General features: G+C 39.7%; 1 protein-coding gene across 18 annotated transcripts in view; it reads right to left on the bottom strand.

Annotated features, from left to right (window-relative positions):
• Positions 1-24,419, bottom strand: part of STAU1 (staufen double-stranded RNA binding protein 1) — a 90,606-nt gene that overhangs the window by 32,241 nt on the left and 33,946 nt on the right. For 2 of the 18 annotated variants that reach the window (XM_082643968.1, XM_082643978.1), the window contains exons 2-7: positions 18,188-18,253; positions 11,917-12,205; positions 9,887-10,011; positions 6,643-6,847; positions 4,468-4,606; positions 2,645-2,810 (exon numbers count right to left, since the gene is read on the bottom strand). In XM_082643968.1, coding sequence (XP_082500094.1) covers positions 2,645-2,810; positions 4,468-4,606; positions 6,643-6,847; positions 9,887-10,011; positions 11,917-12,121 — 840 coding nt within the window. In that variant the 5' untranslated portion in view covers positions 12,122-12,205; positions 18,188-18,253. Of the gene's footprint in view, positions 1-2,644; positions 2,811-4,467; positions 4,607-6,642; positions 6,848-9,886; positions 10,012-11,916; positions 12,206-18,187; positions 18,254-24,419 lie in introns of those variants that run through there. The other 16 variants (XM_082643981.1, XM_082643980.1, XM_082643971.1 and 13 more) reach the window with 10 other exon arrangements.

Here is a 24,419-nt window from a genome sequence, read left to right as displayed (position 1 = left end):
TATAAGAAAAAAAATTAAAGCTGTCTTTTAAAAATGTCTTTCTCCCCTGCTGCCCACCCTCCAGGGGGCCTGGTAGACCAGGGGCAGCTCATTTAGGTGGGAAGCCAAGTGTTTCACTTATTATCTCAAAGAAAAGGTCATATCCTAGTTAATGATCCTCATTTCTGAAGTCTCTACTTCAAACCATACAGAATTAGAAAAGGGACAAAGAGGAGGAAAAAAGGGGCACAAGTGATGATCATGACTCCCAACCAAGCTGCTTATAGAACGTCAGATGAGCCGAGGTGAGGGTGTCCACTACAGCCCCTGACCTCAAGACCTGAGCCAACCAACTGCTCCGTGAGTTATCCTGAGACACTGACGGGCACTTTCCCTTTGCAGCAATATGGTGAGTACATACTTCCAAGGAGGATTCCAAGGGGGAAAACTGCCTGGGAAGCACTGAAAATACTTAGGACCTGGGATTCCCAAACCCTGACTGTGCTTTAGAGGTACTCTAAGAGCATGTTAAAAAAGAAAAAAAAAGCGGGACTTCCCTGGTGGTTCAGTGGTTAAGACTCCACGCTCCGACTGCAGGCAGCGTGGGTTCGATCCCTGGTCAGGGTGCTAAGATCCCACATGCCGCGCAGCACAGCCAGAAAAAAAAAAAAAAAGGAAAAAAAGAAAAAGCCAGACTCCTGGCTAGACCCACTGCATTAGAATCTAGATTCACGCGGGTTAGACCAAGGAATTTTTTTTTTTTTTAACTTCTCGAGTGATTCTGAAGCAGACAACACACATACCACTGTTCAGCGATGGTTTAACAACTGCTGGCTAGAAAGAACCAAGAAATACCTACTCCATCTGACTCCAATTATATTAGCACCAAAGTCAACTCAAAAAATGAAGCCTCCAAAACTAACTCAGATTTCACTACCTTTGGTGTTTTTAACAAATCTCACAACGGAAGACTTCATCCTTTCACTTCACTAAATTCTCCTCTTCTAAGTTAGAGTCCATTCTCCTTTATTTGGTCCTCAGTGGACCCAGGAAACAGACCATCTCTGTTAAAATGCGTGATGACACTCAAGATGGAAATGCACTGTAACAGAAGAAACACAAAACCTTCCTGCACAGCAGCCATGAAGCCACGGAGCACCACCCTGAGCTGGGTCGCCCTGGGGGACAGCGGGACACAATGGACCTCAGCAAGCACCCTGCCAAGGGGCCCTTCAACTGCATACCTATCATCGCCCATTTAGCCCAATGTTCTGTGCAAGATCTTCTTATTCTCTGAGGACTTGTTTCTTGAGGAAGAAAAGTCAAATGCTTCCCAGGGATGTTTTCAGGAGGCATTTCATACTATGATTAAACAGAATCATGAAATCTCAATGTTTTCTAACTCAGTGGGTTTCTCCTGCAACTCTGGACCCTCAATGGCATGCAATCACTGATTTTCTAAGACCCATATTCCTATTTAGTCACAGAGTTCAAATCCTTTACCTATTGTGGTAATTTTAAAACTCAGCCCCCAAGGGAATTCCCTGGCAGCCCAGTGATTAGGGCTCCGCACTCTCACTGCCGAGGGCCCGGGTTCAATCCCTGGTTAGGGAACTAAGATCTCACAAGCTGCATGGTGTGGCCAAAAAATAAAACAGCCCCCAAGTTCTTTGATACTCCTCTCATCCAGAAGTGAGGTTCTCAGCATTGTGAACATACTAAAAGTCACGGAATTATACACTTAAAATTGTGAAATTATGTTATGTGAATTTTACCTCAGTACAAAAAGTGAGATTCTGTACCTCCTCTTTTTGAATCTGGGCTCTGTGCCTGCTTGACCTATAGAATATGGCAGAAGTGACGGTGTGCTGACTTCTGGGCCTAGGTCCTAAGAAACTGGCAGCTCCTTCCATTTCCTGTCTTCTAGAATGCTCACCTTTGGAACCTAGCCATCACACTGTGAGCATGTGTAAACAATCTCTGCAAAGGTTAACTAGGAGAGGAACTGAGGTCCCCAGACCAAAGCCCCCTCTCAGCTCCCAGGCAACAGCCAGCAACAACTCACCAGCCATGTGAAGGAGCCATCTTGCAAGAGATCCTCCAGCCCCTGCAGAGCTGCCTCAGCCCAAGCTACGTGTAGCAGACAAGCTCCCCGTGCCAAGCCCTGCCTAAACTGCAGGCTTGTGAGCAAAATAAAGGCCTGTAGGTGTTTAAGCCACTAATTTTTGTGATAGTGTGTTAAGCAGCAATGGATAACTGGCACTTCAAGATAAGAAAGAAAGAAAGACTGGTCAAAATGGCTTTAGAAAACCCTCTAACCTGGTACCATAAATCACAGATTCTGAAAGCATAATCTTCAGCACCATTCAGCCAGGCATGTTTGTCACAAGTCAAGTGAGTCCACAATCTTTCTAACATGTTCACTCAAAACTATGCCACTGAGCACAAAAGAAGGCACCTGACCTTTCTTGCTAAGACATTTTTTTTAAGGGGGAAGAAAGGCAAGAAAGCTACAGGGTATAAAAACTTGTAAGCTATCAAATAACAAACATTAGGGACAACTCTCAATACATTCCCTTAGAGAAAGCAACGGAGATGGTGTCTTCCGTACCACCTTCCTGCTACACCCAAGCGTCAAGGAGCCCCAGCTCTGCTCTCTCCTCACCTCCAGCCTCTCAGGTGGGGGCTCGTTCTGCAGGGTCCTCAAAGCTTTTGCAGCAGCGTCATGTTTCGCAGCCTGTCTCGTCTTTCCTTTCCCGTTAAATTGCTGTCCTCCCACAGAAAGTTCAACTTGATAAAGTAAAGGTGGCACTGGAAATGGGTAAAAGTACCTAAAAATAGAGGGGGGTAAGGAAAATTAGTCTCAGGTAAGTCACCATACATTCTCTGACAAATTCCAGGTATTTCCTTCATCACAGGTCCTGATCACATCAGCGTTTGCTCGCCAATAATGACTCCTCATCAGTACATCCAGAGATTTCCCATGTTTATGCTGCATTAGAATTGCCACATGGTATGAGCAAATACTGTTTATGTTCCACAAAATACACTGCCTTACAAATTATATGAGTTCAATTTATAAAGCTAACCCATATTTACAAAATCTAAAATAGATTAGACTTTGGCTGAGACAGAAAACTTAACTTGCTCTACTTTCTCGTACCTGAGATTCACGCTTCCGTGTCTCCAGAAAAGGATGGAAATTTTTTTAACAGACGTCTTTTAGAAAGGACCCTCATTTCTGTAAATCCCAATATCCTATAGCCTGGTGGAGGCTGGTTTCTATTTTTTTTTTTTTTTTTTTTGCGGTACGCGGGCCTCTCACTGTTGTGGCCTCTCCCATTGCGGAGCACACGCTCCGGACGTGCAGGCTCAGCGGCCATGGCTCATGAGCCCAGCCACTCCGCGGCATGTGGGATCTTCCTGGACCGGGGCATGAACCCGTGTCCCCTGCATCAGCAGGCGGACTCTCAACCACTGCACCACCAGGGAAGCCCTGGTTTCTATTTTTAAAATGGCTTTGGCCTCCACCTCCCTCCTACCCCAAAGTAGGGCAGGGAAATGAAGACCTCCAGTTTGATCATCAGTCTATCCACTAGTGTCTTATGACCACAAGCAGAAGGTTTTTAACGCATGGCATTTTCAGGTTTCAATTAATATTTTACTGCATCTGTATACCAAGGCTATTTACAAACACACGTGTAAGTTCACCAGTCAAAAAGTACCCAATAAACAATAATCAGGAAATCTGTGAATGCTGAGAATTGTGGTGTTGCACGAATCATGTTCAAATATGACTCAGTTTGGGACTTTCCTGGCGGCACAGTGGTTAAGAATCCGCCCGCCAATGCAGGGGACACGGGTTCGAGCCCTTGTCCGAGAAGATCCCACGTGCCACGGAGCAACTAAGTCCATGCGCCACAACTACTGAGCCTGCGCTCTAGAGCCCATGAGCCACAACTACAGAGCCCACACGCCACAACTACTGAAGCCCGCATGCCCTAGAGCCCGTGCTCCGTGACAAGAGAAGCCACCGCAATGAGAAGGCCACACACCGCAACGAAGAGTAGCCCCCACTCACTGCAACTAGAGAAAGCCCGCGCGTAGCAACGAAGACCCAACACAGCCAAAAAAAAAAATTAATAAATTTTAAAAAATAAAATAAAATCATTAGGCCATCTTTGTTTAAAAAGTAAAAATATGACTCAGTTGCACAAAGCAGTTAGAAGGGTGAAAGCTTTAACCAGATAGCTTGGGGCACGAGCCGTACCGCTCGTGAGGAATGTGCTCAGGCCCTTTCCAATGACAGGAGTTAAAAGAGCATCAAGACACAGTTCCAATGACACCAAGACAATTAAGACTGACTTTAGCATGTGGCAGGCCAAAGAGGACCAAACCATTATGCGCTCTACAATCTACAGATCTTATTATTCTATGTAAAAGATCAAATATATCTTCACCTGTATTGAAACGAAAACAAACACGTACCTTGGGGGATAAGCACCTCCTCTCATGTTGTAGTTATAGGTGGACTGCATCCGAGAGTAAGGGTCGACGGGCTTATACATTGGTTTTTTCCCAAGTTTCATGCACAGTGCATTTAGCTCTACAGTAGGGGTTATGCTTTCTGCAACACAGAATCAACACAAAGAATTGTTTTTTTCTGATATGAGAATGACACTCACTAAAATCAAAAAGAAGAGCATGCTTTCTACTAATTGGATTCATGATGTATTTCAGGAAAAGATCTAAGTACTTCACTGCTAGGCATCAGGTCAGGAAATCCAAGAATCTGCTGTGATTTCTAAGTACTAATACACAGTCAGCAGCACAAAATATACTGTAACGGCTCTTAGGGGAGCATCAGTGTAACACAAGATGTTAGCAGTGAAAGCCAGCTGTCAGAAATAGGTTCTAATACACATCAAAGTCCATGATTAAAAAATCCCATAGGACCGTCCAAATCATTTCCTTGTTTGGGAATACTCAACCAGCCTAACTTTGGTTGTACTGACTGACTGGCTTACACTTAGAAGGATGTTTGTACACGCTATTTCATAGAACAATGCATTTATTCAGTACTAACTGGAGGCAGAGTACTGTGCTAAGCTTGAACACAATTCTTGTCCCAGAGGAGTTCAAAGAACACAAAACACACTCAAAGAACTACAATACAACATTATGTGTGCTATAAGGAAAGGTGCAGGATCACTGAGGAGGAGACAAGTCAATTCTATCTGGAGAAGTCAGATGAGACCCACAAAATATTTAGAGGTTTCCATTCTTAATTTTTTTTGGGGGGGGGGCGGGGCCCACACCTCACAGTATGTGGAACTTCCCCGATCAGGGATTGAACCTGCACCCTCAGCAGTGGAAGCACGTAGTCTTAACCACTGGACCACCAGGGAAGCACTGGATGTTTCATTCTTGATACTTATAATGGGATCTGACTTGTGGTAATACTTGTTAGAAAAATGAGTTCTGCTGCCGTATACAACAGGAGCAAGTATATCTTGGGTTATCTCAGAAATAGCAACTTTAGAAAATACTCATTATTCATCTTCTTTTTTTTCCCCCTCTCATTTCATCCAATTCATAAACCTTTAAAAATCATTTAAAAAGAAAAACAGCCTGGAAAGATTAGTGTAGGTGCACAATCACATTTAAAAACAACACTTTAATATCAAACACAGAACAACACTAGCAATGGCAAAGTTCGATTTAAATGCACACAAAAATCCACTTTAAAATGCCTCTTTAGGATGTATGTAGAGGAAAATAAAAATGACTTGATTCTGACCATAACTGGTTTGACTAAATTTAGTGCATCAATCAAATTTATAAGAATATCTTTGAGTTTGCAAAGTCAGAGGGTCACATGAGTAACCAACCTCTCTCTAGCTAACATCAGAATTATATTTTTTACACAATTCAAACAGTGCATTTTAAGAGCAGCTCTGACCATAAAATTTATCTGAAGTAGAGAATAAATTTAAAGAAAGAATACCACAAAGCAATCAAAAGCAACAAGAAAGGTGTGACCAAGATCTTTTGAGATCTTCCCAGATCATTCCCAAGTGCAAAGGGCTTGGGATGATTTCGTGTACTGGAGCGGTTAACTCTCGTAAAACAGCCACTTCTACATACAGCCTCCAGGTCAGTGGTTCCCAAGCTCTCGCCAGACACTCCTCTTTATCAGTATTCTCCCCAGTTGGGCCCTTGCTTGAAGAGATATTACCTCCTGGTTTGTATTTAAGAAACAAATATTTAAAACATTTTCTCATTCTTGTTAATGATCAGGAAACATAAAACTGATAATCAGGGGTTATGATCAACATGTTATAATCAATATGACCACACAGAGTTGAAGTGATTTTAGCTAAAACCCACATTCTTGGCATCTATACAACCTTATCAAAAGAAAACATGTATTTTCATTAGGCTTTTCTAAAAGTCTCGGAAATGATCTGGCGACATCCCTCACCTCCTACGACCACCTCTCCAGACCAGCAGGAGTGGAGGGACTGGAGCCTGGGAACCACTGCTTTAGAGTAAGGCTAAGACCTGAAAAGTATAAGCATTTGCCACCGGTAGTGCAAACTCTGTGCTTTCAAAACCAACAAGTTAGTTAAGAAAGAATTCATATACATACTAAACGGATACCTCTAGACACACTTTTGAAAGGAACCTGTCTTGGCCCACGCATAATACCTGGATTCCTTCCTTCGCTACGAAAAGGGCGGACTATAGGTTTAGGAAACTTTGTTCCTTCCAAAGCTTTGGCAGCAGCTGTGTGTTGGGCTTTTTTAATACTAGTTCCTTCAGCTTCCCAGTGCTGATCTCCAAGTGTTAGCTGTACTGTAAACACCTACAAATGAAAATTGTGAGCTCTCAATTCATGAAACCTGATGTTGACTATAATATGTCACTTGGTCCTTGAACATAATTTATGGTCATGGTTTAAAAGGCCTGGTCATTAACTTGATAATTTATCCCTTCATCCCCTTTTTCGTTGTTTTTATAAACACAAAAAGATACACATATCATTGATTTGTACTGCCCAGCACTCCATGAAAAACCTATGCTTTGAAAGATGGGGGTAAGTACAGAGATTAAAAAATGTTCTCTTATATATTAAAATATTAAATGCTGATGATTTGGAAGCCATCCAAATAGAAAATTGTCTTCCCATTATTTCTCACAGAAGAAACTTAGCAAACTTGATTTAGACACACAGTAGTACCTCATACAAATGAAGACAGTATTTGTTTTGATGTTGTAATTTGTTTGTGTACGCTGGTCTGAAAACACAACCCCATTAGGACGAAAACTCGAATAAATCTGGGAATGTCAGCCAGGTTCGAAAATGTTGCCTTTTACCTCCCTAAGACTGCACTAGTCAGACGCTGCTTCCACTTGCAGAAGCAAATCAGATTCACAGCAAGCAAAGATCTAAAAACGTTTCTGAACTCAACTCTGAGGAGGCATCCAAAACAGCTAATTTTGTCCTCAACAAATACTGACAATGGCAAGCCTCTTTCTTCCTTTTTAAGTATGAAGGTAACTCACGTGCACACTCCATTCGTAAAATTAAGTTACGTTAATCCGATCAGAACTGGACTAATACTCTATCAAAAAAAAAAAAAAAAAACCATGACCCATCACAGCTCAGTGATTCTTTAACTTTGGTGTGCATCTGAAGAATAACCTGGGAAGCTTGGTAAGATACATGTGCCCAGGGATTTCGACTGAACAGCACACGGGGAGACCCGAGCATGTGTATTTTTAACAAGCTCCCAAAGTGATTCTGATGCACTTCAACGTTTGAAACTCACTACTTTGGAGCTTTTATTCTTCTCATTCTTCTTTATCACAGAATATCACCTTATTTCATTGACAAATAATTCACATGAGAAATGGTAATTTGAGTATGCCTAGGTCATTTAAATTTGGTGCCTAAAGGGACGGGGCCAACTTGCCTTACAGCTGATTTTTCTTATAGGTCTTAACTTCAGGATTCCCTCAGTGCACAGCTTCCACAAAGGGGAAAAATTAAAAGAATCCTTCATCCCCCTTGAAATATTAGGGGTCTCCTATATTTATGCTGCAGTTCATAAAGCTACTCATTTAAGCACCAATAGCCTGAACTCAAAACCCTGGCTGGCATGAAAGGTCAAATGGCAGAAGAAGCCTGCAATCCTGTGCAATCCCTGAGTCATTTTTGTGATCCTTTCATGGGAAGACATGGAAGGGGAAAATGCTGAAAGAGAGAAAACAGTTAATTTCATGATCAGTCTTGCCTTTCTCCAGGACTGTCCCCGTCGGCGCTGCTGCTACTCTGCTGCCTTCTGTGTGGAGGCTTGGTAGTGAGGTTAGATCTTGGTTCAGACAGAATTAAAAGTACACCAGACCTCTGACATTCTAAATAGGCTAACAGTCATCTAGGAGGGAATAACTTTTCCTCTTTGAACAACTTGTAGGTAAAAAAAAAAAAAAAAAAAAAAAAAATGCAGTTACAGATTGAACACACAGCCAAATTACCTAAAGTACTAAAGTTCAAGTGAGAAAGTACATATTTCCAAAAATATCAAAAACAGTTAATAAAGGGAATCCCAAAGTTAAGATCTGCAAAAAAAATCCTGTAGAAGAAACAGAACAGTTATAAAAAATGGCTAATTGCCTTCTAAAAGTAAAGAAACATTTCAAATATAATTATGCTTTAGAATAATATTAAAACTAGCTTCATGTGAGTGGGAAATTTCTGTTTTTCTTAAATGCATAATTGCCTAATAATAATAGGTACCATTTCTCAAGCATTTACTATGTGCCAGACATTGTGCTCCACACTTTAATATATCTCACAATAGAATTATTTGGTAGATATTATTATCCCCATTTTACAGATGAGAAAACTGAGGTTCAAAAAAGTAGCAACTTGCCCAAGGTCACACAGCTAGTAAGAAGCTAAGATTCAAACCCAGATCTGTTTGACTCCAAAGGCAACTCACCTAACTGTGCTATCCTACGGTGCCTATTTATGATTGTGGTTGATGTTACTTTTAGTCAAATGAAAAGAGAAACCTGGTATCATTCAAGGTTTGAGGTTTGCATGTCAAGAAAAATGAGGCATAAAGAGACAAATAACTCATCCTTATAAAAGTATATCATCTTACTGCAAGGCTAGGATCAGAAACAGGAGGCCCAATTCCTTATGTCTCATACTACAGCTGCAAAAGATAAAGCCAGATATGCAAACATTTAAGTTCCAAGATGTATTGATACATTAGCACAGATATCAAACAAGCTTCAAAGACTGAACTCCTGAATAACAAATAGGAAAAATTCAAATTACAGTCAGTCTTTCATCCTCTAAGATGAGGGGAACGAGAAGGGTACCTGAAATCAGAGATAATCCAAAACACTCACTGGGAGACTAATTTTACCTCTCATATTCAAACCTTCTTATCTGATTGCTAACAAGTGGAAAAACTGACTTCCCATTCACCTCCTCTCCCTGCCCAGTCTAAGGTACACATGCACTTTCAAACAAGCAGGAAAGGAGCCAGAGGTAGGCAGAAGCCAGGAGGCCCAGAGCCTGGAAAACTCACAGGAAATCATTCACAGGTGCTTGGGAATTGTCTCTATTCAGAATGCTAAACAACCACACACTAATTGGAGTTCTAAAAACCAAACATCCCCCAAAGAAGCACATCTTTTCTCTGACCCATTCTGCAAGGATGAAAAAAGAAGCGACTCGCCAACAATCTGTACTTTTGCGTCTCTTTAAGACAACCTCAGCAGTTTGAAAATATGTATTTTGCATCACAGAACCACTTGCAACTGTATAAAAAGAAAGAAAACATTCCTAGTGGGTTATAAATGCACAAGCAGTATGGACAATATTTACCTTACGGTGAGCTGGACCTTGCTCACGCAAAAGCTTATACTCAGGTTGAATCTTGTTGAAACGGGCTAACTCATTCACAAGACACATTGGGGTTTTCTCTTTGGGGTGTGCCATGTTAGAAGGAACTGAAAAATAACGTAAGAGCATTGAAGTCAACTAGCAGTATTTAAGACTGCAGCTCTCCCAGGGATATGAAAAAAGAGGGAAAACAAGCTGAAGGTCTAAGGATTTAAAGCAGCAGTGATGCAATACTGCAAACCACACTGGGGGCACGGATCTGAAGACACAGCTGGGATCTTTTCTGAACCAGTTGAAGCCAGGTAACCTAGGAGGGGGTGTGTCTTCAAAAGAGAGAGAATACAAGTCAGAGGAATAACTAAACCATGGCAAGCACAGGATTTGAAATCAGATGAAGCACTGCTATCATAACCAAGGGAATAACAAGGAGGTCTTTTGAGCAGAGACACACACACACTCGTTACCGCAACAGCTGTCAGCTGTACCCTGTTCATTATTGCATAAAAACTCAATATGCCAATACCATTTCTCAAACAACGACTGTCCTTTTCACACAGCTAAGTTCTCATTCCTAGGGCGTCCTCTAGTCTTATCTCCAGAGGCTGCTATCCTCAGACCATATCTATTTCTGATAATTATAAGTAAAATAAAATGGCCTTGGTGGGTGGGAGTTTTATAAAGTCAATAAAATGTGGATATAAGAACACATTAGAAGAAAAAGCAATAAATCCCAGAGGACTGAAATAGTCTGTGCCATTTCCTATTAAGATGGTATTCAAATGGCAAATATGGGGAACACTGAATCTCTAGGGGACCATGACAAGTCAAGAATGCTATTTGGTGAGCCGGTCCAAGGAAGTCTAGAGGTAGCTGCATGATAGATGCCATGCTGCTGAGAGTGGGACAAGCTAACACTCTAAGAACAGATTTACAAAGTAAAGGAAATGAGACAATGAAGGAAGAGGAGGAAATGCGAGGGAAACTGTCAGGCTTAAGGTCGAAAAGAATTTGTTATTAGGTGACTCTAGTATAGAGACACCTATGCTGACACCCCATTTAATTGGTTTTGCAACTTGGGGGAAGGGGAGGTTTGGGGAGCAGAATATTGTTTTTAGGGGTTTTTTCCCAGAGGTTTCAAGTCTTTCCTGATCAATGAGCACATTTATTTCATTTTTCCTAATATTTAAACTTGAATGCTTCTAAACTTATTTCTTTTTTAAAAATCTCTGCTTCTGGGCTTCCCTGGTGGCGCAGTGGTTGAGAGTCCGCCTGCCGATGCAGGAGACACAGGCTCGTGCCCTGGACCGGGAAGATCCCATATGCCGCGGAGAGGCTGGGCCCGTGAGCCATGGCCGCTGAGCCTGCGCGTCTGGAGCCTGTGCTCCGTGCAACGGGCGAGGCCACAACAGTGAGAGGCCCGCGTACCGCAAAAAAAAAAAAAAAAAAAAAAAAAAATCTCTGCTTCTTTGTTCTATTTCTAATTGGTCCTCACTATGATTTCTTAGCCACCTCTGGAATCTCAATTTAAACTTACTTATTCAAAATAAAAATTATCAAATGCCAACACACTCTTTTGCTTTCCAATAAATCTGCCTGCCCCCTTGCTTGGGAAAAATCTTATAGACATCCAAAAAGGAGGCTTACACCTACAAATCAATTCTGGGAAATAATTATAAAAGCAGAATTTTCCCATATAACAATGAATATCCAAAGTGGTATTTACTGTTCAATTCTTTCTGCCAGCTACCACTTTATAATAGACAAGCCTTTATAGTTTAGTTTCTAATTTTCTTTCTTACACTTTGAAATGGTCTGTCAAAGGCCTCCATCAACCCAATATACAACCAAGTGTGTTCTATATCTGGGATAAAGAAGCGTGGGTGGTATACTTTCTTCTGCTTCTTGAAGGTAAATGTGTGTGAGAGCTCCCTACATCTGCAATCTACTTATCAGATCAGAAAACAGGCTAAGAAAACATTTGAAACAGAAGACACTTGGAGTCATACGCTTACCTGCAGCTGCACTGGTGGATGTAACAGATGCAGAGGGTAAAGCAGAGTTTTGAATAGGTCTACCTGCATTTTCAGAGGGCAGAGAGCTAGCAGTAGAAGGAATACTCATCAAAGGCTGTGAGAGAAGAGACTGGTTCTTGTTCAGTATTTGGCTCCCTGAGAGAGCGGCAGATGGGTTCTGAACTTGCACTTGAACTTGAGACATGGTCACTTTCAACAAAAGTGAACAACTGCAGGTAAACAGCTTTCAGTGCAGGTTAATTCAGTGCTATGAAGTCTAAAGTTCTACCTGAAAGTTGTAAGGGAAAGAAAATAAAAAGATAAATTATAGAGGAGATATGTAATTGCCAATATTCAGTCAAAATTGGTGTCACCTACTGAAGTATGATAATAGCCCCGTTTAGTACGTAGCTATGTTGATGTATTAGAAATGTGTCTCTCCTTGGTATACAGTAAGGTTCACTAGCCTTGTGAATTTCTCATAGTGTTTTTAAATGACTTACAATACCCACATGCCCTGCGCATGTTCATTTTACAAAGAGAATCGGCATGGTATGATAATATTTATTGTTGAATATTAAGAATTATAAACTATAGCTTATATTCAAAAATGCAAATTAAAAAATATGAAGAGGTTTCCCATTGTATATGGGATATGGTAAAGGTTTCTGGTTTCAAAATGATAAGAAACTGAAAGCAAACTGGGTTTCTAACACCATTAACAGGTGAATGTAAACACTGCTTCCATTTTAGGGCCATATGCTCAGATTGGCAACCTCAGAGCTTTCCTTTACATTGACTGAAGAAAGAGAAGAATTCCTCACTTTTCCTTTTTCTTTTTCCTTATGATGGTAAAAGATCTCTTTGTTTTCCTACAAGGTTTGTTTGAGATAGTCTCATTTATTTACAGATCCCAAACAAGAATTGCTGCACCCACATCAATGCTCATGATCCTGAGAAATCATTTGAATAGCAAAGAACATTCTATAGTATTTCTATCATTAAAAGCAAAAGCGGAGAAGATGAAGAAGAGAGGAACAGATTTCAGACAGACGATTTTACTAGTGTGGCTTGCGGGGGTAGAGCTTGCGGAGCAGAGATTGTTTACTGCATCTTGTAAGTTCCAAAGGCATTAATCCTAAATACATTTAAATTTCTTCACAAGTCAAAAATAAGGACAGTTCTGCTCATTTTCATAGTCATAGTTCAAAAAGCTGAAAATGTTTAAGTAAATCAAAAGTACTCAAAAATAACCAGTAAGCAACAAGGAATAGAAAAAGCCAACCAAAGCAGAAACCAGCAAGCTAACAAATTAGAAGTTCTATTATAGAGTAATTTTTATTACTTTATTTTTTTTAAGTCTCAAAATGATTTTTAATTAAGGCTGGACCTCTAGAAAGAGATGAATGACCAGAGCAATTAAGTTACTTGAGGAGTCCTGGCACACCCTCTCTTGCTGAGAGCAAAAAGGACTACAAAGTTCAAAACAAGACAAAAAACAAAAACAAACCTCAGCTAAACTATGACTTTGGTTAATAGAGGCATAAACATTACCTTATACAACAAAATTCTCCAATATTGCAGTTGTTCCTTGCTTACTTTTGAAGTCAGAACAAAATAACAGAGGAGATGCACTGAAGATCTAGGTAATGGTCTTAGCAGATAAGTTGCCAGTGTCAAGAAACAAGTCCAGAACCTTTCAGAAGTCAGCTATGACCTTGTTTCATTGTTCTTATTTCATTCAGCTGCCAAAATATAAACATTTCTCTCTCAATCTTCCCCCTCCTTCTCTTATTCACTCTCTCCCTCTCTTTCTGAACTCTGTCTTGAGGGCATTTTTCTAAAGAGTATACTCACAACTTCACAACACCAACCATAGGTCACAGGTCAACACATAAGCCAAAAGCAAAGTGTTTGCTCCAGAGTCTACCTGCATCCAGAAGGAACAACCCAACTCTGCCCTGGGTGGCTCTTGAGAGTCTGAGACTGAATGAACTAAATTTAGAAAGGGTGGGGCCCAAGGGGATCTCTTTTGGCTAATGTTCTCTACAGCAGGCCCACTGCCAGCATTTCCAGTCACAGACATAAATTCATAGGTTTTCTAGAAGTTGAGAAAGGGAACAAACAAGTTATTAATTAAAACTGCCCCAAAAATGTTAACCCCAGGTACACCTGGAGGAGTTATGTCTTTAAAACAACTGATTGAAAGCAGTAGCTCAGAACTGCAAATAAAAAAATTTTTAAACCCTCCTAAATAAGGATCTGTATTTTACAAATTTTTAATTTCCAATATGACCAATAAAAATTCAACAACCAGTACTCATTTTTAGTCATTTACTAATTTAACATTTCTATGTGTCTTTAAGCCTGAAAAGAGAATCTGAAGCAGTAGTTCTAAAGAGGGGGCAATTTTGCTCCCCAAAGACATTTGACAATATCTGGAGCCATTATTTGGTTGTCACATTTGGGGGATGGCAGAACCTATTAGTATCTAGTGGGTAGAGGGGCAAGCATGCTATTTCTAGTACATATATAATACGAATCCACAAAATAAAACCTTACTAATGTATTAAGCAGTTTATATTCTCAGACAGGAAAAGAAAACCCCCTTTTCATCTCAAAAGGCTCTAAAACATTGATGCTAATATTTTACCCAAACAGATGCTCCTCCCCTAAGAGAAGCCAGGCAGCTATCATAGCTATAAATGGGGGGAAATATATGGTTTACTCACATAATTCAAAGAACAAATAAAGTTTTTCATTACTGCTATCTATATAGTTCACAGAAGCATTCAGGGGAATCACAGAATTTCAGAGTTATTACTTCTGTATAAATTTAGAACCTGTTGCTCAACAGTGCTCCATACTGAGATTAAATCCTTAAATGAAAACTTATCTTTTCCTTTACACCTGTCTTTAAGGATTGTTTTCCATCAGATAAATTAGGGACTTAAAAGAGATTAAAATGCTTTACTAGAATCTTCTTACAGAAGAACAATATTTCACACACAGTAAAATTAGGTTGAAAAGTTTGAAACACAGAGACTCCAGTTTTCCCCAGCGTTGGAAACACCTTGACTGTTAAGCCCGTGTTGTGCTATTTCCCTGCCTCCAGCACAGACGAGAACCTTTCATCTCCTGGGTTTTTTCCTATTTGAAGAGCTTGAGAAACCAACTCAAGAAAACATTTTCATCCTGTTCTCAAATCCTAAATTTGTGGAGTACATATAAGAACTACGACATTATAAGGGGTGAGATGATAATTATGGGTACCTCTATAAAAGCATTTTTTTTAATTGTACATGATGTGCTAAAAAGTGATCAGGCACAAAATGCATATTCCTAACTCAGCAATCAATCTACCAAGACTGGGTCATACTGAGCGCACAGTCTGAAAGATTTAATACCCAAAAAGGCAGATCCTTCTAGAAACAGTTTACACAAACACCTACAATACTACTTAGTCCTAATCACTTTCAACTAACAGATTGTTAAATTGTTGCAGTATGAAATACCTACTTCAGCAATTAGGGAAGATCATTTTTAATATCTAATCTTTATCAGGATTTACACATGACATAATGAAGTATCTATACTTTTGTGCAATCAACACATCATTCCCCTTTGTAATAAGTGATGTTTCCAAACAAGATGTGTTTTTTAAAAAACAGGAAGGAAGGAAAGGAGGGAGGGAGGGAATAAGAAAGTCATCCCAATTCTGAACAAGCTTTTAAGATAGCCAAAACATTGCACGAAATATCTCCCCTTCTCTTCTTTATTGTATCTTATATAGTATGGGTACACAGATACAAAGGAATATTCCAGTTCCTCACCATGACAGAATATTAACAGTACCAACAGCAATTTTAGGATATATTTATTCACTATTCAACAAAAATTTATTAAGCATCTACTACGTGTGAACCCTTTTATGGCAGATTGTACATTCTCAAGTGCTAGAAGCTACTTGTTGAACTTTTCCTCAAAGACACAAGAGCTCTTTAAGCAACCAACTGTACGTCTATTAATCTGTTCTCTATAGCTTCTGAGAGGCTTCACTCTCAGAGAAACTTTGTCAACAACAACAAAGTTAAGGAATAAACCACTTTTCCTAAAAAAGCCTTGAAATACACCTAAAATACCCATATCATTCCCTTACATCCAACGCTTACTTCCAAGATCCCTGTCCAATACATCTTTCTAGCTGCAATGTGGTTATGTTTTCTGCAAGTGAACTCACTCCCCAACCACCATACCACCCTACCTTCACCTCCCCCTACCAGCATCCACCATCTCCTGCCCCCTGGAAACAGCAATTCACTGACTCCAAACACCTGCAGGCAGGGCAACCACAAGTACAGAAACATGGCAATCACTATCATCCTACATAATCATTTCCAAAAAGACAATGTCAACGTCAAGCAAATAATGTCCAACAGCAGGCCCATATATCAAATCACACAATAATAAAAGGTTCTTGAAAAGAAATACGACCAAACTACTTAAAAGAAAAAAAAAAGACCACAATGTACTTGGTGCTCAAGAGAAAGACAGAGGACAAAAAGCCATGATGAGGCACAATCACTCGCAAGACAATAAAATGAGCCAAAAATAATGCCTGGAAACAACCCAGACTGTTCAAGACCTTTGCATCCAATACAAGTGACTGACTGCAGCCCCCTTCACACTTGGCCCAATGCCAAGTGGGCAATGGAGGATTTTCTTTCCACACAGATGTAACCATTAGGTGGTCCATTTAAAGAAATACTTCCTAAAAGAGAATTCATTATTGTTCATCATAGAAAAACCATCACACCATACTGTGCACTAAAGGGGAAAAAAAAAAAATTTACCTCTGCAGCCTAACAAGCTGCAAACCTTATTTTCTTTTCTAGGTTTGAAACGTTATCAAGTTCCCCTCCTCCGTTCCCCAGGAGAACTTCTTAAAAGTAACTCAACACAAACACTTATTATTTTTGTAAACATGGAAGTTTGGGGTTTTTTTTTTTTTTTTGGCCATGCCGTGCAGCTTGTGGGATCTTAGGTACCCAAGCAGGGACTGAACCCAGACCCTCGGTAGTGAAAGCGCAGAGTTCTAACCACTGGACCGCCAGAGAATTCCCAAAATGGAAGTGTTTTTAAATCAAAATGAATATCTGTTTGTGATTTGCTGGTGATTGTTAAAAGTAATACTGTGTAACATATTCTTGAATAAGAAGGAGCTTGGTTCAATACACTTAACTGTCTTTTCTTTCAAAGAAAAAAAATTGTGGTCTGTAGCCATGTGCCATCTAAGTAGAAACCAGCCTTGCTGCTAAGTAGCAACAAACAGTGTTAAATCAGGTCAAACTTCTGAGTTGTGGCTTTCAGTTCTACCCCCAACTCAGATAGCAATTATATGCCCAACTCTTGCCAACCCACTGCTTGCTGCCTCAGTTTCCCCAAAGCACTCTGTAATAGACTCTTTGACAAAGCCTCAGTTGTAGCAATCTGAGAGCTAAAACACTGATGGAATCCTGAGGCACTGGTAACAGTTACTCAGTCCTTTGAAAAGAAAAGCATTACACGAATTCAGTGTGATGAATGCAAATCCATTCCTTGAGTTTTGTATAACTTCTCTAAATTCCTTATGCATCAATTTCCTTATTCCCAAAGAAAGCAAGGGTTAACTTGTCTATTAATTACCACCTCAGAGATAGGGTATGATCATGTGCTTTCAGCCCTTAGAGGGAAAGTGCTAAAAAACACAAAGCAGTGTCAATGCTTGCAGTGTCCTGACAAAGGACTGTAAAATCCTCAACACTCTTACAGTAAAACTTTTTTGGTCGAGATGATCACAAGCAGTCAGTGGTAAATGGAACTTGTTTTCATTCACAACAAAAAACAATGTGGAATTAGTTCCACAAGTTTGAAAACCAAGTTTAACATAAGCAATCTGTGAAATCAAAGGCAAACTACAAAAGCTTCTATGACCAAGATGCTACTGACCGAGTTATGTTTCACAACACTTCAGTGGTAAATGTTCACGTCTCTACATTTAAAGTGTATGGCAGTGCTGGCTAGAAGGTTTTACATTCTTGCCAACAATTTTCCCTGTATTGACTTTCTAATTAAATCCCAAGAGTAAAAAGAAACCAAACTGCATAAAATTTCTTGTTTCTCTAATACTATAGCCAGAAGTAAAAGTCATTTTCCACACAAATCATTGAAGAATTCAAAAACATTACAGATTATGAACAGGCCTGAAATTACAGAGCCAAGTTATGCGTACCTTAAAAACAAGTGCTCCAGCAACAATGTTGTTTTGGTTCAGAGAGGTTAAGTGGTTGGGAAACTCCTGGAAGATAAGAAACAATAGTAGTTGACTAGAGTAGATCTTTTTCTGAAAATGAAGATATATATTGCTAAAGTTTTGGGGAAACCTAAAATTTACAAGTAGGGAAGGAAGTTTCTGAAAGCATGATGTCATGGCTTGAAGCAGCACACTGTAGAGTCTACAAAAGAAACGAGTGCCTGGGAACTAACTGGGTAAAAAGTGCTTTGCAGAGACACAAACATATGAGACAGTAAAAATTTCCTTTTTAAATCTTAATTACTTCCTGCTAAGAGAACTATGAATACCTCGGAGTTAATTTTTTAGAAAGGAACTGGAGGGAACTCCCTGGCGTTCCAATGGTTAGGACTCCGAGCTTTCACTGCTGAGGGCGTGGGTTCAATCCCTGGTCGGGGAACTAAGATCCTGCAAGCTGCACGGCATGGCCAAAAAAAAAAAGGAACTGGACATCATATACTGTCCAATCACACAAGCCTGATTTTTAAATTTGCAGCCTTTAACTCCTGATTAAATATTTTATTCATAAATGTCCTTACCATATGCTTGGTGATGCAAATACAATTACATGGGAAAGTTTACAAAAAGGAACTTGTACATAAATATTCTTATATTAAACTGCAAAATATGAAAAAGCACATTACCTCTAGCAAATCCAAATCATAATCATTCTTTAGAACTGGATTTCAGATGACATAAGAGTTTAACTCTCAAACTCTCAGGTCTCATTTATCTAGAGGCACCCCTTCTGTAAACTGGCAGTAGTCAGTAACAAATAGAATTCTTTACCTTGAGATGCTTTTTGCGTTGTTACAACATAAAGTAATTTTGCTCATTTCAATTTCACACTGCTACTGTGACTTAGTAAACAATAAAAAGTAGCTGTTCACTGTCCAAATAATTTCAGAAATAAAATCATGAGCTTTAATTGGTTCTACAGTATTTTAACAACCCAACTTCTTTCTGTAAATAGTACACTATACTAACAATTCTCCAATCTAGAACCCTATTGTTCCACAATCTCACCCATTCAAAAGACTAGCATGAATGGAAAATGAAAAGGCCTCTGCACAGCCCAAACAAATGTCTAAGACCACCTAATAGAGGCCATGTTTTTTGCCAGTGTGGGCTTCCCTCAATTCAAGCTCATCTAAATCTATGCTGAACGCTTGTGGTAGGTTTGGTTATCTAGTTTTCTAGCCCAAACCTGAAGTTAAAAAAATAAAATGTTAAAAAGGAGGTGCTAGAATCAGACAAAAGTGAGAAACAACTGCTAACAACTTAACAGCAAAGAAAAAAAGGGGGAGGGAGGAGAAAAACAGCAGTCTACAACCCCATGGATTTCAAACATCTCAACACAACACAGGTGACAGCTGAGACTCATATACACATTCACACTTCCATGAGCAAACTTTTTTTTTTAATCCCCAACCATTTCCAAAGCCATCATGATTACTACCAGTGTATCTTTATACCACTTACTTACTCCAAGCAGCAGCAGAGAAGAAAGACTATGGGATAAGCCCAACTCCCTTTCTTTCCCACTCAAGAAGCACACTAGAACACAAGAGAGTGAATTAAATTCATTGCTTTATTCACTCAACAAATAGTTACTGAACACCTACTAAACAGTAGGCACTATTCTGGGCACTGGGGAGAGAGGAGTACACAAATAAGATGTAGTCCCTGTCCTCATGGAATTCACATTTGTATAGGAATAACCTTGACTCCAACACAAACTTAAATAAGTAATTCACAGTGGCATTTTAATTAGTAGTAACATCATTTATAATACACATTACCTCATAACTAAAGATGACACAAAAGAACATAAAAGGCCCCCTGGCTGCAAGACACTGATTAGGATAAGGGCAAACAAGCTATGACATGGCTGTGTGGGTGAGGTAGAGAAAACTCTCGACTGGGGATCTGAGTTTGGGTGCCAACTCAGGGGCTCAGCTGAACTACCCTGAGCAACTTACTCTGTAGACTTCAACCTTTTAATATATCAAATAGGGTTACCACCACCAATTTCATATGATTAACAAACAATAATCATATTATTCTTGGGTGCAGGAACTGGTAATGCAGGTGAAATGCTTATAAACTACGACAAAGTTAGCTAATAAACACTTTCTTAGGGTACACAGTAACCAATATTAATAAATTATGTTCAAAACACACTATTTAAGAAAGAAAAAAAACATGTAGCAAACTTAAGAAGAACCTCGCCCCCTCCAAAAACTTTTTTTTACTTTATTCTTTTTTATGTTTGGTGCTTAATAAATTCTGAGTTAACAGGGAAAATAGTTCCTTGGCAGTCGTCCTCTAAATGTTCCAGACTGTAAAGGTTCACTCTATCACAAAGCAAAAGGAAACTTATTTACCTGACTACATTTGACTGTCATCTAGGTAAAGGGTCATGGAGCCTCAATGAGCAGGTTAAACTGTGCAACAAAGAATGTAAGCCTCCAGGAATAATCAGACTTATCATTACATATAAATTATCTACTAACAGAGGAAAGAACTGCCTTGCATTTTGTATCAAATCACAATGGCACTGGCAGACAATGGTCCTATTCATATCAGGATGGAATCTAAAAGGGTAGAAAATTCATGTCTTAGTTAATTTTAATCTATAGAAAGCATGGACTTCAAAAGAGCAAAAATGTGTGAGAATCAGACAAGATCTAGGTAGATCATAAAGCTCATGCCTGAGAGGAGCTAATATAGTAACACCTTAAGAAGGATTATCTACTTATTTCATTCCCAGAAAAGACACATTTCCAACACCTTTTCATGATTAATGAGACACACTTATGCCTTGGTTGGGGTTAAACACAGAATGGAAACTCATATACCAAACCCAAACTCATAACCCCAAATCCAAAGGCACATTTAATTTCAGTGATCTAGCCTTTTAAGACTAGCCATAAGGGTTGCCCTGGTGGCGCAGTGGTTAAGAATCTGCCTGCCAACGCAGGGGACACGGGTTTGATCCCTGGTCGGGGAAGATCCCACATGCCGCAGAGCAACTAAGCCCACGCACCCCAGAGCCCACGTGCCGCAACTACTGAAGCCTGCATGCCTAGAGACACCACAATGAGAAGCCCATGCACCGCAATGAAGAGTAGCCCCCTCCTGACACAACTAGAGAAAGCCGGCCCACAGCAACAAAGACCCAACGCAGCCAAAAATAAATAAATAAATAAATTTAAAAATGGCTGGGAAGCAAACAGGGCAACAACCCTATAAAGTTAATTAGAGGCTTAGTTAACTCATTTCCAGTAAAGCAGAATAATATGATTCTAAAGAAACTAATTTTCAGACTTCCCTGGTGGCTCAATGGCTAAGAATCCACCTGCCAATGAAGGGGACACGGGTTCAAGCTCTGGTCCAGGAAGATCCCACATGCCGCGGAGCAACTAAGCCGGTGCGCCACAACTACTGAGCCTGCGCTCTAGAGCCCGTGCTCCACAAGAAGAGAAACTACCGCAATAAGCCCACGCACCGCAACGAAGAGTAGCCCCCGCTCGCCGCAACTAGAGAAAGCTCATGCGCAGCAACAAAGACCCAATGCAGCCAAATAAATTAAATAAATAAATTTATATATTAAAAATAAAAAACTGATTTTCTTGGCAACAACCTTGTCTACAGTTAATAAATCATTTTCAATAAACTTCATGAAGGATTATAGCAATAATTTAGGGGACAGCATCCTTCAACACAAAGGCTAATGAAACATCCTCATCCCCATTTACCTCTAAGCCCCACCCCCAACCTTTGCAACAGCTTAAGTTTTAGTTTAATTTGACTATAGTAATCTGTCACAACAAACAAAAGGAAACTGAAAATCTTCAAACTATTTCAAGGAAATGATGAACAGCATTCATTTAAAAGACTGAGAACTACTGAGCCAGACTTTTTTCCAAATTGGTCTGAAGTCCTAGCGAACAAAATTCATCCTAACTGTGGTGGGTGGGAGAACTGGGGAGAAAGCACTGGTGACACGCAGAACAAATTACTCTAAACAAAAAGCACCTGAGAATAATTAGAGACACGTTGTGCTTCAGTGGAAAGAGCTCAGGACCCAACTCCAGTTACTTGGCCTCCCAGATGGGCCTCAGCACCTCAGCTATTACGGCCCTTCCTTTGCAAAGACATTGGGGAGTAACAGAAATACAACACAAAGCGTCCACTTCAACCTCTGGCACAAAGGAAGAGCTCGGTGAACAGCAGCTTTTATATTATTAGATAAATTCAATCAGACCTTTCAGATTCCTTTGCTCCATCAAATAACTCTCACCCTGTAATTCTAACCTGGCACATGGTAAGAGTTTAATAAATACTAGCAAATATTATTATCCAGCAGATTCACTGATCCTGTCCTCAGTCACATAAACATCTACAAATATAAACTTATAGTTACACACCACTTGTAAAAAAAAAACCATTTAAAATGGAAATAGAGGACATTCTGACTAAAATCAACCCACACTCACTGGGCAACCAATTCTAACACTACTTCAAATACAGAGACAATCTGAAGAGCAACCATTTTCATTTTGGGAAAAGACCCCAGGGCACTTAAATAGATTTTCTTAGACTTTGTAGTCCAGCAGACATTTCTAAAAGCCTCTAGGACAATTATGACCTCTCTATTATAATACAATTATCTGTTTTGCTTCCATTACTGTTATAAACTCACAAAGTCATCACATTTTTCCAAATTAGATTCCAGATTAAACAGAAGCAGATGGGCTACAGATTTAATATTTAGAAGACTAATTTTTAATTGAAAGCAAACACATTCTTGGATAGATTTTTCTACTTTTGCTTTCAGTAAATTACTTTGAGGCAGCCCCCGAATATATTCCTTTAACAAATAATTGAACATGTGTTATTCCAGAAAATATAATTAAGTCTGAAGAGAATTTGTTTCTACCTCCATTAATCTGGTGACATAAATCACTTTACATCAACCTTATTCACTACTATAGGAATGTAAATATTTTATTTATTTATTTATTTTGTGGTATGCAGGCCTCTCACTGCTGTGGCCTCTCCCATTGCGGAGCACAGGCTCCGGACGTGCAGGCTCAGCGGTCACGGCTCACGGGCCCAGCCGCTCTGCGGCACATGGGATCTTCCCAGACTGGGGTATGAACTCGTGTCCCCTGCATCGGCAGGCGGACTCTCAACCACTGCGCCACCAGGGAAGCCCGGAATGTAAATATTTTAAAAAATAAATAAGCTATCTGCAGTAATTTCCTCATTTTACCATTTTATTAAAATAAATAATTCTCTTTGGTAAAGTTTTTTAGTTCAGAGCATTAAGCTGTCAGCAAAACATATCCAAGCCATCCATCTAGTGGCATTTGTTAAGATCAACATAGCTGCATATTTATAATCTTATTATCTCCTTATGTGAGAAGAAAGGATTTGATCAACATTATTCAAACTTCATAATACGTGATTCGTAGGTAAGCACAACTTGGTGCAAAAAGTTCTTTAAACAATTTCCTTTAAAAAGCAAAGAGTTCTGGGACTTCCCTGGTGGTCCAGTGGTTAAGACTGGTGCTTCCACTGCAGGGGGCACAGGTTTGATCCCTAGCCAGGGAAGTTCCACATGCCTCAGGACGCAGCATGAATGAATGAATGAATGGATAAATAGATAAATATAGATAAATAGATAAATAAATAGGTAAATAAACAGATACATAAATAGATAAAAAGACAGATAAATAGATATATAAATAGATAAGTAAACAAAGATAGATAAATAAATAAATAGATACATAAATAAACGAATAAATAAAATTTAAAAAATAAAATAAACAGCAAAGAGTTCTGTAATCAAAGTAAAATTGGAAACAAAAGTCAACAAAGCTCTTGGCTTTTAAAGATTTAGGAATATCCTGTAGAACTGTCTCACTTTAAAATTAACTGTGGTGCCGGCTTCCCTGGTGACGCAGTGGTTAAGAATCCGCCTGCCAATGCAGGCGACACGGGTTCGAGTCCTGGTCCGGGAAGATCCCACATGTGGCAGAGCAACTAAGCCCATGAGCCCTGGTAAGCCCGTGCGCCATGGCTGATGGGCCTGTGCTTTAGGGCCCGCGAGCCACAACTACTGAAGTACACGTGCCTGGAGCCTGTGCTCCGCAACAAGAGA

Source organism: Mesoplodon mirus (assembly GCF_964341445.2).
Source record: "Mesoplodon mirus genome assembly, chromosome: 15".
Taxonomy (NCBI): Eukaryota; Metazoa; Chordata; class Mammalia; order Artiodactyla; family Ziphiidae; genus Mesoplodon; species Mesoplodon mirus.
Note: the sequence above shows the minus strand (reverse complement) of the source record. Positions and strands in the feature narration are given on the sequence as shown.